Below are 16,404 nucleotides of genomic sequence, written 5' to 3'. Positions count from 1 at the left end.
AGCTTTGGAGTTGTAGAATATGTCTTTTTAATCACTTATGGGATGTTGACATCACCAGGAAGGCTGACATTTACTCCTATCATTAACAGTCTTACAATAATGGACTGGAGCTATCTCCATGAACTGCTCCAGATTAGTCTCTCATTAAGAGACTCATACAATCCTGTAGAATCACCAGACAACATATTTGCACAATGCTTTAGAACCTTTGGTTATCATCACACAATGCTTTAGAACCTCTGGCTATTATCTCCACACAGTGTTGTAGAACCTCTGGTCATTTCTGCAAATGTCAAAGTATCTCTGGTTTTTATACTCACGCAATGCTCTAGAACCTCTGATTATTCATACAATATTGTTGAATCTCTGGTTATCATACTCACACAAATTTGTAGTGTGCATCACTATATGACAACATTAAAACACAATGGTAGCATGGTGGCTAAATTACCAGATTAATAATCCAAAGATCTGGACTAACAACGTAACTCTGTGGCTCCTGGAGAAAGCAAGTTTTATGAATTAAATGATCTGATGTATGATTTTAGTAATGTTCACCATGAAACTAATAGATTATAAAGTCCCATCAGGATCATTAATGTCCTTTGGTACTGAGAATCTGCTGCCCTTGCACAATGTGGGCTGCTCCCTTGACCTTGCTGCAACACTCCACCCAAACTTGGCAATTCATCTCATGCATCCAGACCAGCCTCCAATATATGGGATAAGTCATGGTGGAAAGAAATAATAGATACTAGACTAAGTGGGACCCGTTGGGTCCCATGTTCACATGGGAGGGCTGGTCCCCTAACGCAATATTCCACCTCTCCACCAATTCCAATATTGGTGGCCAGTGGAGGGGTGGGAGGGGGCGCACTTTCTGGAGCGCTAATATGGGTGTTGTGGGCTGAAGGGACGGGTTTCCAGCGGGCTAGTATGGACATTGTGGGCCGAATGGATTCTTGGGCTGGCAGCTCGGTCACTCAAGCCTGGTGTGCTGGCAGCTCACTCACTCACGGCTGGTGGGCTGGCAGTTGACTCATGGCTATTCCTTGAAATTCCATTTCAAGCAGGGTGCAAGGCCACCAAATTCAAATGCAGTTTCCTACCATTTCAAGCAGGGTGCAGGGCCACCAAACTCAAGTGCAGTTTCAAACCATTTCAAGCTGGGTGCAAGGCCACCAAATTCAAGTGCAGTTTTATACCATTTCATGCAGGGTGCAAGGCCACCAAATTCAAATGCAGTTTAATACCATTTCCAGCAGGGCGAAATCACCATAAAACACCACAAAACAATATGAAAACCACATAAAAACCACACTAACAATTCAGTAGATATTCAGTGTGTTCAATTGATTCACAGCTCAGACAGAGAGTCGTGACCTCTCGCTCCTCCATCTTGCAGAGACTGAGCCACGCCCACATTTCCGGGTTTTATAGTCCCTCTCCCTCCCACCGGAAGGGGTGTGACCTTCATGACATGATTCACCGGAGAGAGAATCTCAACATTTTTTAAACATTAATAAGTCTCTTATTTTTCATCGATGGGACAAATCTCGTCATGCACAGCGGAGGGAGACTCTGAGTAAGATGGTCAAAAATCACAGCCGTAAATGGTAGCGTTTTTTCTAAAATCAATATGCAGTGCAAACAGGAAGTGGTCAAGATGATACTTTTAATGATATAGATTTAATATAGTGCCTTCTCTCCTAGAATTATATGGTTCAGCTGCCTGGAATAAGGCAGGCGGTTTATTACTGTTTCTATGGATGTTGGCTACGGTGTGTGTAACCAAATGTTAAACCTCCTGCAGTATGGGCCAAAAAGGGTATCACCACTTGTTTTTAGGAGATGTAATAAATTGCAGATGCTGGTTTACATAAAAAAGGCACAAACTGCTACAGTGACAGCATATCTAGAGGATATGGATAGGTAATGTTTTGGGTTAGGAAACAACTTCTGTCTAAAACATCACCTATCTATGTTCTTCTGAGATGCTGCATGATCTGCTAGGTTACTCCAATACCCAGGATTATGCTCTCTGGCCAACTCCTCATCTCCGCCAAAGGAATTTTCACCCAGCTTTTTCGCCAAGATTTCAATGGATTAATTTCCAGCAAGGCTTAAACATCTTTTTCACCATACTTTTAAGAGTTTATCTAAGAGATGATGCCAATCAACAAAATGGTTAGTTTCAGCAGGTGCAAAGGACTCTTGAAATTACTTGAGCTTTGCATGCGTGAATGGGGATAGTGTCGAGATTGCTCTCTACAGAGCTTGCCAAAGATCTGTGCATGAAAATTGTACAGATGCCAAGCCAATCTGTCCTATATGGCATGTTTCCATGGGTTTAATGGATTTCTCACCTTCTTGTACATTGTGTTAAATGCTATAGTGCTGACAGAACTGGAATTCTGCACATATCTACTACAATTGTTGATAGTTATACCCCTTAAGATTTGGGATTGGGTCACTGGCTGTTGAAGACATACAGTAGGGTATGATGAATTGATAAGATTGTGGAGAACATAAATTGCACCCTGTGCTGGAACATACATGGGATAGATTTTTGTATTTATTTTGGATTGTTCTAGAACATTTGTATAGCATGTGCACTATGCTTACCCATATGTACTTCATTAGTTACAATACTATATTGCCAAGGAAATCAGGGATAGCAATATATATTGATTTGCAGGTGTTTTATATATCCCACAAAATTTACAGAGAAAGTCCTCTGATATTTTTGATGAGGCAGCTACGATATGCACGTGGTATTTGCTGAGATATTTACTGATTGTAACTGTCCTATAATGAATATAAACACAATGAGTTTTATGGCAGACAGATTGATCACAGACAGATTGAGCGTTGCATTGAATTCATAAGATTATGCTTACGAGATTGTGCTTGCGAGATGCAAGATTCATTTTTGCTGTGATTTTTATGTATTCTCGACTATGATATATATTTAAACTTGGAGTCACATAAAACATAAAGTGCTGGAGTGACTCAGTGGGTCAAACAGATCTATGGAAGGAATGAATAGATGATTGTTTTGGGTTAGCAGATTTCTTCAGACTTCTTAGTTTGAAAAAGGGTTCTAACCCGAAAAATCACCTCTTACTCCATCACTTTGTATTTTTGCTCATAGTTTAACTTATGTTTATGATATTTGTTTCTTTGTTCTTTGATGATTGGATATCCTAAGAATTGTATGGCGTTATGTATGGATCATATTTACCAAGGATTTTGCAAGATTAAAATTGAGAAAGAATCTATCTATCTATCTATCTATCTATCTATCTATCTATCTATCTATCTATCTATCTATCTATCTATCTATCTATCTATCTATCTATCTCTCTGATCTTGTGCTCTTACGCTTTGCGGGGTTTTCTATTTGCGCAAAAAGTGCACGTTAGCGCTAGGATTTTTCGCCAGGTTACTCACCGTTCTCCTGTGCTGCGAGTGCAAAACAAGTTTTGTTCCAATTGGTAGTATATTCTATATATATATTAGGCGGGGGCGGGGGGGGGGATGAGCGAGTGGGCATTGGGTGGGGGGGGGACGGGCTGGGCGGCAGCTGGTCGGGGCAGAGCGAGGGAGGGACAGTGAGTTGCGGGTGGTAGCAGTTTGCACGGTTTCAGATCGGACAGGACGGGGACGGGCTGAGCGAATGCGGCTGTGTGCAGGAAGGTACTGCAGATAGCTTTTAATAGATGGAGGGAGGAGGGAGGGAGAGTAGGAGAAAGGGGTTGGGAGTGGGATTGGGGGAGGGCCAGAGGGTAAAGATTTGAGGCACGGTTTCAGATTGATCTCACACAGGGGTTGGGAGGGACACGTGATGAGGAGAACCGGTCCAATTGTCAGGGGGGAGAGGGGAGGTAGGGAGTGGGGATCTAAACCACAGCGGATGGGGGGAGGTGATTGACCTAGAGTGCAGGGGGAGAGGGTGGACTGGAGGGAGTGACTGAGGGTTTGGAGGGAGAGTGAGGGGGATTAGGGGAGGGGAGGGGAGGGGGAAGGAGGGTGGAGGGGGAGACTGACTGAGCCTTGGCATAGTCGGGGGCTTTGCGTGAGTGGCGCAATATTGCATTGGGGGGATGGGTTGCATTGGGGGAATGGGTGAGTGGTGGAATATCGCATTGGGGGAACGGGTTGCGTTGGGGGACCAGGCGTCCCATGTGACACTTAGTCTAGTGATATTTTTAGGAGTGACCATGAAACCAGCAGATTATAAAGTCCCATCCGGATCACTATGATGTGTGCTGTGCTGTGACATTTAACAGTGTAGCATTCTCATTCTTTCTGTGGAATATCAGGGTAATTAATGAAGCATAGTTTATCTTAGTTACATTTTTATTTTTATTAGGTTATCTGCTGTGATATTTACGGGGTATTTGTTGGGATATTAATAGGGATTTGGGTAATACTTGTAGTAGATATTATGCTCTTTGTTGAATTTGATTTAATATTTATGGCAATATACAGTTATTTATTCAATTATATTGTGACAATAGGTGCAGCAGTAGGCCATTTGGGCCTTGGCGCCAGCACCGCCATTCAATGTGATCATGGCTGATGATCCCAAATCAGTATCCCGTTCCTGCCTTCTCCTCATATCCCCTGACTCTGCTATCTTTAAGAGCTCTATCTAGCTCTCTCTTGAAAGCATCCAGTGAACCTGCCTCCACCACCCTCTGAGGCAGAGAATTACACAGACTATGGGTGCTGTCGGTATGGAGTTTGTACGTTCTCCCTGTGACCTGCGCAGGTTGCCTATAAGATCTTCGGTTTCCTCCCACACTCCAAAAACGTACAGGTGTGTAGATTAATTGGCTTGGTAAATGTAAAAAATGTCCCTAGTGGGTGTTGGATAGTATTAATGTGCGGGTGACATTTGCAATATCCTCTGAGTTTGCACGGATATATTTGTAGACAACATCTCAGAATATAATGGGGATTGCGCTAAACTATTTATGGAAGCTGTGCTGTGTGATTGTTCTGTTTATCAATCTTGGTACATCCATGCATCCTGGTCACAATATTATCATAGCTCTGCTGCATGAGGATGTGAGGCTAAAACTGAAAATTAGACAGAAATATCAGTTGTTTTACTCAAATAATCTGTACTAATCTAATGTGGATTTGTGCTCATAAATAGGGCTGTTATTTATTGGGTGACTATTTTTCTTTCATAGGATATGGATATGGACATCAATGGCAAGTTTAGTACTTATTGCAGATCTCTAATTTTCCTTGAGAAGATAGTGAGCCATTTCCCAGAACTGCTCTGTCCATGTGATGAAACTGCACCTACATTGCCATTGGGCAAGGCATTAAAAGAGAAAAGTGGGATGCACAAGGGACTGCAGATGCTGGAATCTTGAGCAAAATACGAACTGCTGGAGGAATGAGCAGGTCAGTCAGCATCCGTGGACGGGATGATGTTTTGGGTCAGGACCCTGAAACAGTCCGAAGAAAGATTCCGACCCAAAACACCGTCTGTCTATTTCTCTCCACAGATGCTGCATAAACTGCTGAATTCCTCCGTCACTTTGTTGGTTTTTTTTGCTCAAGGCATTGAAAGAGTTAAATTCAGTGAACTTTGTAAGATGCGTGACTTGGAAGGGAACTTGCCGACTGTTGTTGTCATTCAGTCTGGCTGGGGGAATGGGTTGCGAAAGTTCCACATATACTTCAGAATAAGCAGACCAGCATCAATGTATTTGTCAAATCATCATCGCCAGCACTGAAGCCCTGGATATATGGAAGGGGGGGAATGGTGAATGTGACCCCACCTTTTAATTGCATATTCTCCTAAATGGGTCTAAATGGAAGTAAACAAAATCAGACAGATTTATGTCCATTTATTTCAAGCTCATACTGGAAGTTTCCACATCTATTGTTTCAAGCTGATTGGCCTATTGACCATGACGATTAAAACTGAAGTAATTTTAACACACAATGAAAGGGCATTAGACTCAGTGACGGAGCTATCCCATTCATTCTATTACGCTTCCCTTCCTTTCAAAATATACATCCATCTTCCTTTGTTAGTACAAAAACAGCTTAACACATAAATGACAGAGCAATACAATGTATAAGACACAAATGACTAAGTTTCTTTGAACGGACATCAATTTGTTTATTGCAATGCTAATTTAGTTAACTGCTTCCACAGTACTAGCACAGATTGTACGATGCTAAGTGCAGTATGTTGAATATAAATTCAAGCTACTGTAAGTGTAGTTGAGGAAGGCTAGTTATGTATGTAGTTACAAACGACTACAAAGAACAAACTACTGGAAGAACTCACCAGGTCAAGGATCATCTGTGGAGGGAAATGGACAGTTGATGTTTTGGTTTGAGATCCTTCTGCTGGACTGAAAGAGTGGAGGGAAGAAGGCCAGTATAAAGAAGTGGGGGGAGAACAAGAGCTAGCACATGATAGGTGGATCCAGTTGAGGAGGGGTGGATTGGTGAACCGTGTCAGGTGGGGGAGAGAGGGGTGGAGAGAGCAGCAGAGGCTGAGACATAATTGATGGTAGTAACCAGGGGCTGCAGATGATTGAATCTGAAGGGAAAGGAAGGCGGAGTGTGTAACCAAATAAGAGAGAAGAGATGGGCAGATGGGGGAGGGTCTTAATGGGAGGAGTGTGGGAGTGATGGGCAGATGGGGTGGGTGGGTAAGAAGCTGGTGAGACGAGGCAGGGTTTTGTGGAAAAGAAGAGTATGAATGGAAGAACGGATGGAAGGGGAGCAGGCTACCTAAAATTAGAGGGTTTGATGTTCATGCCATCATTTTGTAGATTAAGGAAGCAGAATATGAAGTGCTGTTCCTCTACTTTGTATTTGTTTGCACCTTGGTAGTGGGGGAGGTCTAGGACAGTCAGGTCAATGTGGAAGGGAATTGAATTGGCTGACAACAGCTCAGGATGGCTTTTATGGACTGAAGCTCAGCAAAACGGTTGCCTCAGCAGTGCTTCTTTTTCACACTGTACAGGAGGCTGCATCGAGAGCGCAATAGACAGGGTTAGAGGAGGTGCACGTGAATCTCTGTCTCATCTGGATGGGTTGCTTGGGTTCCTGGATTGTAGCGAGGGTGGAGGATTAGGGACAGGTATCCCTACATTTGCATGGGGAAAACACCTGAGGAGGGTTGGGATGAGCAAACCAGAGTGTCACGGAGAAAGTGGTCCCCATAGAAAACAGAAAGAGGTGAGGATGTGAAAATGTGACAGTTGGTGGGATCATGTTGTAGCTGCCGTAATGTTGAAGAATGACGTGCTGGGTACAATGGCTGGTGAGGTGAATGGTGAGGACAATGGGATCCCCATTCAGTCAGGAGAGGAGGCAGGGCGAGAGCAGATGTGCAGAGATGTGCTTGAGAGCACCATAAATAACAGTGAGGTTAAAGCCCATTTCCTAAAGGAAGAGGATATCTCCAACATTCTGGAATGGAAAGCCTCATCTCAGGAACAATTGTGAAGTAACTGCAGATACTCAGGAAGTAACTGCAGATACTGGATCAATGATCAAAACACTGCTCTGTACTTGAAGAACTCAGTGGGTCTGGCAGCAGAGTCATAGAGTGATACATTGTGGAAACAGGCTCTTCGACCCAACTTCCCCACACTGGCCAACAATGTCCCGGCTACACTAGTCCCACTTGCCGGCGCTTGGTCCATATCCCTCCAAACCTGTCCTATCCATGTACATGTCTATTTCTTAAACAATGGGTTAGTCCCAGTCTCAACTACCTCCTCTGGCAGCTTGTTCTATACACCCACCACCCTTTGTGTGAAAAAGTTACCCCTCAGATTCCTATTAAATCTTTTCCCCCTCACCTTGAACCTATGTCCACTAATCCTCGATTCCCCTCCTCTGGGCAAGAGACTCTGTGCATCTACCCGATCTATTCCTCTCATGATTTTGTACACCTCTATAAGATCACCCCTCATCCTCCTGCATTCCATGGAATACAGACCCAGCCTACCCAACCTCTCCCTACAGCTCACACCCTCTAGTCCTGGCAACATCCTCGGAAATCTTTTCTGAACCCTTTCAAGCTTGACAATATCTTTCCTATAACATGGTGCCCAGAACTGAGCACAATATTCTAAATGCGATCTCGTCAATGTCCTACACAACTGCAACATGACCTCACAACTTCTATACTCATCATGGCTAATGATGGCCAATGTGCCAAAAGCCGTTTTGACCACCTTATCTACCATCGAATCGACCTTCAAGAAACCATGCATTTGTACTCCAAGATCATTCTGCTCTACAACACCACCCAAAGGCCTACCATTTACTGTGTAGGTCCTGCCCTTGTTAGACGTTCCAAAATGCAACCTGACACTTCTCAGTTATATTCCATCAACCATTCCTCCGCCCACCTGGCCAATCGATCCAGATCCTCCTGCAGTCATTCACAACCATCTTCACTGCCTGCAAAGCCACTAACTTTTGTATCATCAGCAAACTTGCTAATCTTGCCCTGTATGTTCTCATCCAAATCATTGATGTAGATGACAAACAGTAACAGGCTCAGCACCAAACCTTGAGGCACACCACTAGTCACAGGCCTCCAATCTGAGAAGCAACCTTCCACCATTACCCTCCGCTTCCTTCCATGGAGCCAATTTGCTATCCATTCAGTTATCTCTCCTTGGACCCCATGCGATTTAACCTTCCAGAGCAGCCAACCATGCAGAACCTTGTCGAACACCTTACTGAAGACCATGTACACAACATCTACAGCTCTGCCCTCATTGACCTTTTTAGTCACGTCTTCAAAAAAATCAATCAGATTTCTGAGACACGACCTCCCACGTACACCCCTAATCAGCCCTTGCCCAGCCAAATGCCTGTATAACCTATCCCTCAGAATACTCTCTAGTAACTTTCCAACTAGCTCACCAGCTTAAGTTCACAGCCATTTTCCCTACAGCCCTTCATGAAAAGAGGCACAACATTTTGCCACCCTCCAGTCTTTCGGCACTTCTCTTGTATTTAAGGCCGAAGCATTTCTGGAGTGAATGGGTGGACGACGTTTCAAATCAACACTGTTCTTCAGATTGTTATAATCCAAGTGAATCAGCCTGAGGAAGGGTCCCGACCTCTAACATTGGATATTCATTCCCTCCGCAGAAGCTGCCTGACGTACTGAATTCCTCAAGCACTTTTTGCTTTGCTTGAGAAAGGGATGGTGTCCTTACAAGAAGCTAGTAGGAAGGGATGTAGTCTAGATAGCTGTGAGAGTCAGTGAGTTTATAGTAAATCTGCGTGGATGCTTCGTCTCCTTGATGGAGACAAAGAGATCAAGAAAGGGGGAGGGAGGTTCTGGAAATGGTCCAAGTGCATTTGAGGGCAGGCTGGAAGTTACTGGCAAGGTTAATGACATTGATGAGTTCTGCATGGCTGCAGAAGGCAGCACCAATGTAGTTGTGGAGAAAGAGTTGGAGAGTGGTGCCAGAATGGATTTGGAGCAGGGAACATTCAATGTAACCAAGGAAGAGGCAGGGAATGGCAGGAGCCCTTGGCCATGTCCACGGCTATGCTTTTGATTCGTATAAATTTGGAGGAGTTGAAAGCGAAGTTGGTTAAATGAGTAGTTAGTAGCTTAGCTACTAACATTCCTTAGCTACTCCCGTACTCCACCTTCTTTTCCATCATCTGCAGAGCCCTGTTACCTCTACTAATCATGCCCCCAGCGATTGTTGTTATCTCCACTCCTTTCTCCCCCACGTAACTCCTTTTACCAATCCATCCCTCCTCATCTCGATTTAACTACCATGTGCCAAAAATTTCTCCCACCTCTCAATATTGTTTATCCCCTCTCCACTCTTTCAGTCCAGAGGAAGGATCTCAACCTGAGATGTCGACTGTCCATTGCTCTTCATGGATGCTGCCGGACTTGCTGAGGTTCTTCTTCAGTTTGTTTGTTGCTCTGATTATCCATGTAGCTCATCAATCCATGATTTCCATCCATTCCCATCAAAAACAATTCGGTAACTCTTGAATCAATAAAACCAACTGCTCTATTTTCACATCCAGATGACATTCATATCAGTAGAATGTTAAACATTCTTTGTATAAAGAACTGATTTCAGTTTTTCACACACAGGGTGGTGCATACTGTACATGGAACGAGATGCCAGAAGAACCAGCAGAGGTGCGTACAATTACATTAAAAAACACTTAGACAGGTACATGGATAGGAAAGGTTTAGATGCGTATGGTCCAGGAGCAGGCAAGTGGAACTAATTGGATGAGTTGGGCCAAAAGGCCTGTTTCCCTGCTATATAGCTTTATGACTATACTGGGGGTTGAGTCAAGCAATGTTAGCAAGTTAGAAATGGTTGGTCTTAGTATTGTTTTTCTGTGTGATCGGTAGATCATAGTGAAATGACTGTTTCAGGTTTAACGTAGAACATAGACAAATAGAACATTCTTTGTATAATGAACTGCTTTCGAATTTTAGTTCTAAAGTGACTATTTTACTATTTCATATGTTGGTCTCTTTGGCATAATGTTATCAGTTAACATGAAAAGGTACCCCAAAATGGTAGCATCTTCATTGACTTCTTGATAATCAAAAATTAAATAAAGCTTTAACATGTACTATTGAAAATATCAAATAGCATGAAAGAACGAGGTAAACAATGTGGTTTGCACAGGTATAAAACATAGATAATCCATTAAGATTTTTAAATTATGCATCAATTCATTCGGGTTGTTCATGTTTACGCATATCCTTGTAAAACTTTCTGTTCTCCTCAGGGCAGGTGACTTTGATGAGTGGCAATTTATAAATTGCTCTGTTGTTACTGGTCATCAGAAGAAAAATAATTGTAGAAAGGCAGAACGGCCAAGTACATACAGGTAATCCAATCTGCAAAACAGCAAACCATAACGGTGAAGTAAAGCTCTTTCAAAAAGGTTCCAGCAAAAAGCCGTGCATTCCAATGCATTAACCAATTTTGTGCACAGACTGATTTATGAAAGAATAGTCAGAGAACTGGGCGTATTAAAGGTTGACTGTCAGTGAGGCTGATTCCTCGATCTGCCATGTGAAAAATGTCACATGTTCTCAAACGAGCATTGTTCAGCATTTAGCCAAATTATACAATTTATGAATATGCAGCATTTTCATGCTCTGGGCTATTTGGATCTGCAAACTCAAAAATGTCCTGTGTCTTACATCCTCTTTCCTCAAAGAAAGTGATGAATGTTTTGCTTCTTAAAACCAACTGGTTATTTTGGTTAATGTCACAAGTTGTATACTTTCTTATGTATACATCATACCATGGACTGAAAATTGACTTTCAATGCTGTTGTAGGCAGTGTCTCATTTTGCAGCAGCCATTAATATAGATTTCTGATGCAGAATCTGATGAGAAAGTGCGGGAGTACCTCAGCAGGTCAGGCCTATCCATGTCCTCCAGAGATGTTGCCCGACTTGCTGAGTTACTCCAGCACTTTGTGTTTAGTTTAGTTTAGTTTAGAGATACAGTGCAGAAACAGGCCCACTGAGTCCGCACCAACCAGCGATCCCTGCACACTAACACTATCCTGCACATTTTATCTTTTATACCAAGCCAATTAACCTACAAATCTGCATGTCTTTGGAGTGTGGGAGGAAATCAAAGAATTAGGAGGAAAACTCACACAGGTCATGGGGAGAACATAAAAAACTCCATACAGACAAGCACCCATAGTCAGGTTCAAACACGGGTCTCTTGGGCTGTAAGGCAGCAGCTCTACTGCTATGCCACCATGCTGCCTTGTGCTGTACACAATATTCCAGCATCTGCAGTTCCTTGTTTCTAGGTCTCTGATGTGTCAGGAGGATGCTAATAATAAAAAAATAGGTTCTTGAAAATGGGCAGGCTGTTTGATAATGAGAAAACGTTTCCAAATTTGCAAGTGTGTCATTAGAAACCCCAAATGTTTCCCTCTTCAAGAACCCATTTTTTTTACAAACGAGGCGAACTTCCTGACACATCAGCGATTTCAGGATTTGTTCAAAGTGAAAGTATTACTGATGAGCAAAATAGCCTTAAAAAGTGCATCTGTAAATAAAAGCTGGAAGATAATTTCAGGCTCAAGCTTAGATCAACTTTATGTAAAACACCACTACTTTAATATTGTTTTTGATGTTTAATGATCACAACTTACCACAGATATTGTATTCATCAGCGCTTCGCCTAAATATGCACAGAAAATTGCTAATGGAGGAAAACATTGTTTTGTAAATATGAGATAATGATTAATTTTATAATAGAGCATTCTAGTAGAGAATTTCTTTAAGCTATACCAATTATCGGGCGATAATACTTTGATAATACCTCTATCTAAATGAAAATGTCACAACGTGCCTTCTAAGAATATTACTAAACAAAATTTGATACCAAACAGGAACAAACATTATAGGCTGAATCATGCTGCCAAAGTCCTTTTTACTGATTAGAGTAGAGACATTCAGAAAAAGCCGGCCAAACATGAATAAAACGTAAAAATGTTAAAAGAAATTCCTCGTTATTAATTCCCCAGTTTCAGCAATCTATGGAACACCCTGGACTTAATATAGTGTTCAAGGTTGCAGACAGCAATTCAATGCTCATCCATTTGATCTCCTGTGTATTCCAGAATTCCATTCTTGTGCTCAGTGATGGAAGTCCATATTGAATTGAGGTCAGACCTCCTGCCAGCCATTGGTTCTCTATGACGTGGCTGCGTGTTCTGGCCCAATAGGATAGATGGCCAAAAGTTTGGTTTTAAGCATCATAAAGAAATAGTCAGATTGAAATGTAGAGAGGTTTCATGGAGGACTTTCAGAAATTGGAATCTTGGAAGTTGAAGCCACAATGTCTGTGGCGAACATGATGCCAAGTTAAACCAATTTCTTCTACCTGCAGAGGTGATCCATATTCATCCACTCCGTGAATCTTTATGAGTCTATCTAACAGACTCTTAAATAACAGACTCTGGGAAGTATTCTACTGCTTGTATTTAAAAAATGACACGCGAGGCACCACCTAAGATCCCTGACCGGAAGGTAGCCGGTTCAAATCCCGCTTGGAGTGCATACTGTCGTTGTGTCCTTGGGCAAGACACTTCACCCACCTTTGCCTGTAATGGAATGTTACGGCGGCAGGCGCGGGCACACCGCGACGCCCTGTGTCTCCCTTTCAAGGGAGATGCTAAAAATGCATTTCGTTGTCTCTGTACTGTACACTGACAATGACAATAAATTGAATCATTTCATTTCATTTCATTTCTTTAAACCCATTTTTACTTAAAGCTATGCCCACTCGCCATCGACATTTCCACCCTGTTAAAAAAGGCCTTTCATGATATTTTGATACTTCCATCAGGTGTCACCTCATCCTATAACATTCCCATGAAAGCAATCCGTGAAAACAATCCAACAATGCTTATCACCCCCATTTGACATTTAGGATCCTTTTTTGAGGGATTGGATCTACAATCTCAGTTTGAAGGATTGAACCCAACCACCCGCATTCCTGCTCAAGAATCCAACCCTTGCCAGTAACTGAATAAGTCAAAGTTTATGTTTCTTTAATGGTAGTCTAGAATATTTTTAACTGATGGAACTCTGCCATCTTGCTTTTGAAGTTGTAAATGTTTCCTCATTTTTTGGTTGAATTGCAGACTTTCAAACTGAGATCATAAGTTGTTCCCTCTCCTCATTTCCTTGTCAATCAATTTCAGGTTATCATGCACTCCTCATAAGACTGTGTTTGCAAACTACCAGCCAATCACAATTTCCCCTTTCTTCTCCATTATTCTTGAAAAGTTTGCCAGCTCATAAACGAATACTTCCTGCTCCAAAAACTGGTGGCCAAATAGATTTGTGGTAGAATATTTAGTGTAGTATCCCCTACACCATTAATTTTGGCCACCACCATTGTTTGTTTACTTGGTTGCATTGACCACAATGCCATCAGATGAGATATCCATGATGCATAACATTTAGGGCATCATGAATATATATCATTTGGGAACATCGTACATTCAAGGAATAACATGGTAATGTACTAAGTAGATCACAATATTTAAAAAAAATTGAAGTTGCATATGTCTTATTATTTGAGTTCAGTGGCCTGGATTTTGCCCTCTAGCCAAAGTTCCCACTAATTTATTTTGAATCTTTTGTGAGAATTTGCTGGATTAAACCAGATCCAACATCAGCGGCAAGCTCTGTGCCAACTGCAGGGTCTTTTGCACATATATCTCATAATGGTGGGGTTGGTGGAAAAATAGAACACGCCCTGCCCACAAACACTGTGGAATAAACATCTACAAACATTGAAGCCACAAGCCCAATTTCCTTGACTGTCAAAATTGTTAAAATGTCACAAATATTTCTAAATGTTATGATAAAATTAAAATATTTAACAACAGTTAAAAAGTTGCAAATGTATGTAAATGATTATGTGTCTAATTATATAGACACCTTAATTCCTCTCAGTCATTTTGTGAACGTAATGGAGAGCAGCTTGCACCGTCTCACTTGGCACATGTTGTTGGAGTGAGTTGCCCAGGAAGATGCGAAATCTCTGCACTCTGGTGCTGGACGAGCATGGAATGTGGTTGTGAAAATGTTGCTGAACAACTGTTAGCAAGTTTGGAATACATTTAGTGAAAATAATAGATCTGTGCGAAACTGTTAGTATTTCTCTGGAAAATCTAGCCAATTTCTTTGTTTGAAACCTTGTTTTGACATGGAACTTTAATATAGAGAGAAGAATGACAACAAGCTATTTTGTGAAAAGTATTGTGAGAATATGATTTCTTTATCAAAAAGAATCACAATAATAAAATATTAACATTAAATTATCATGTTTATATATGATTCTTTCATTTATCTATTCTAAATTCTGATGGAATTACAGGATGTGATTGATATTCATAGACTGGAACCATGGATCTTATGTAAAACCTTTCATGATAGATTGATATGTACCGCATAGTATTGCCAAAAGATGGGTCTGCCATGTCAGGGCATAGAACATTCCACCCACTGCAATACAACCCAGGACACTGTTGCAGCTCCACAATCCATCGTAGATTTTCTGAAATGGTGAATCCAGGGATAATCCTAAAAGACAAGTTAAATACCAAAACAAAACATGTAACTATTCACCTCCATATCAGAAGTATCTTTTTATTTTGCTTATGTATAAGTATCTCTGTTACGTAATTACTACTGTAAAGTAACATGATAAAGTGCATTACATTTTCCATTGAATGCTTTATGTACAAATGTACTTTATGTACAATTTGAGTAAACTTAAGTAACTAGTTGAATCACAAGCAACAGGAGTTAAAATCACCCTCTGTTGCTTTGTAACAAATACTTCCACGGCGTGGACAGTTGCATTTCATTACTCAAGATGATTCCCACTTTACTATCAAAACCAAGAGCTCTCAATATTCTTCATATGTTTTCGATTCCAGTATTTTCAGATGCAAAATGTTATGATCTTACCTGCTAATATACCAAGAGACGATCCGATTACAGCATGCAGGCAGACGATAGGAGATGCGATAACCAATGCAACAAGGAAAATGCCGCCAGCCCAGGGATTGTTGCAGCCGTAAACCTGCCCAACTCCCACTGGAATAGCTCTCAGAAGCTAAAAAAAAATTGATTAAAATTCATATTTTAATTAATGTAATCTATAAGAGAAAACGACATGGAAGCTGTCATGGAAATATACCATTTTAAAGTTTTGTTTACCATATGACACCGTGTTATTACAATGTTTACCTCAGAACTTTATTTTGCTGCACATCTCTTTTCCTTCCTTAGTTGTTTACTGTCATTTCTACATCCTCTCTCAAGGAATGTTAAAAGGATGTAATTAGGGTGTAGTAAAGATTAATTAGGGAGGTTGTAACAAAGAAGTGCTTCTGTTATTTGGATGGATTGAAGAATCCCACAAATGGGATTATTTTCCATGATGCATTGATCGATGAGAAATGCTTGTTGGAGTTATTCATGATCTGCAAGGATCTGGACAAAGCAAATAAAGAAACTTTCCAATTGCTGAGTCTTTAACCACAGGAAATGATCTTTGAAGCAGGAGGATCCGGTACAGAGAGTTGTGAAATGCTGGTCAACCGATGTGGATGACATCTTACTTTGAGTCAGTGGACTGGTCCATATTCAGGGATTCTGCGACTAACCTGAATGAATACCCCACTGCTGTGACTGACTTCATCGGCAAGTGCATGGAAGACCGTGTGCTGACAAAGTCAATCCGAGTGTTCACTAACCAGAAACCATGGATAAACTGAGAGGTACATTCACAGGGCAAACATAAGTCCCAGTATCATCACTCGGAGACAGGGAGAATGCGG

General features: G+C 41.5%; 2 protein-coding genes across 7 annotated transcripts in view; both read right to left on the bottom strand.

Moving 5' to 3' along the window:
- LOC129695897 (urea transporter 2-like) overlaps positions 1 to 9,797 on the bottom strand; it is a 147,448-nt gene extending 137,651 nt beyond the window's left edge. For all 3 annotated transcript variants that reach the window (XM_055633349.1, XM_055633355.1, XM_055633342.1), the window contains exon 1: positions 6,323 to 9,797. The gene's annotated coding sequence lies outside the window, so the exon portion shown is untranslated. The remainder of the gene's footprint in view (positions 1 to 6,322) is intronic.
- Positions 9,798 to 10,521: 724 nt separating this feature from the next.
- The window catches only part of LOC129695915 (urea transporter 2-like), a 33,152-nt gene continuing 27,269 nt past the window's right edge, over positions 10,522 to 16,404 (bottom strand). Inside the window, exons 5-8 of one of the 4 annotated variants that reach the window (XM_055633376.1) lie at positions 15,530 to 15,677; positions 15,005 to 15,139; positions 12,193 to 12,242; positions 10,522 to 10,906 (exon numbers count right to left, since the gene is read on the bottom strand). In XM_055633376.1, coding sequence (XP_055489351.1) covers positions 10,739 to 10,906; positions 12,193 to 12,242; positions 15,005 to 15,139; positions 15,530 to 15,677 — 501 coding nt within the window. In that variant the 3' untranslated portion in view covers positions 10,522 to 10,738. The remainder of the gene's footprint in view (positions 10,907 to 12,192; positions 12,243 to 15,004; positions 15,140 to 15,529; positions 15,678 to 16,404) is intronic. The other 3 variants (XM_055633403.1, XM_055633393.1, XM_055633384.1) reach the window with 3 other exon arrangements.

This window comes from Leucoraja erinacea, chromosome 1 (genome assembly GCF_028641065.1).
Source record: "Leucoraja erinacea ecotype New England chromosome 1, Leri_hhj_1, whole genome shotgun sequence".
NCBI lineage: Eukaryota > Metazoa > Chordata > Chondrichthyes > Rajiformes > Rajidae > Leucoraja > Leucoraja erinaceus.
The sequence above is the reverse complement of the archived record's forward strand: the minus strand, read 5'-3'. Positions and strand labels throughout refer to the sequence as shown.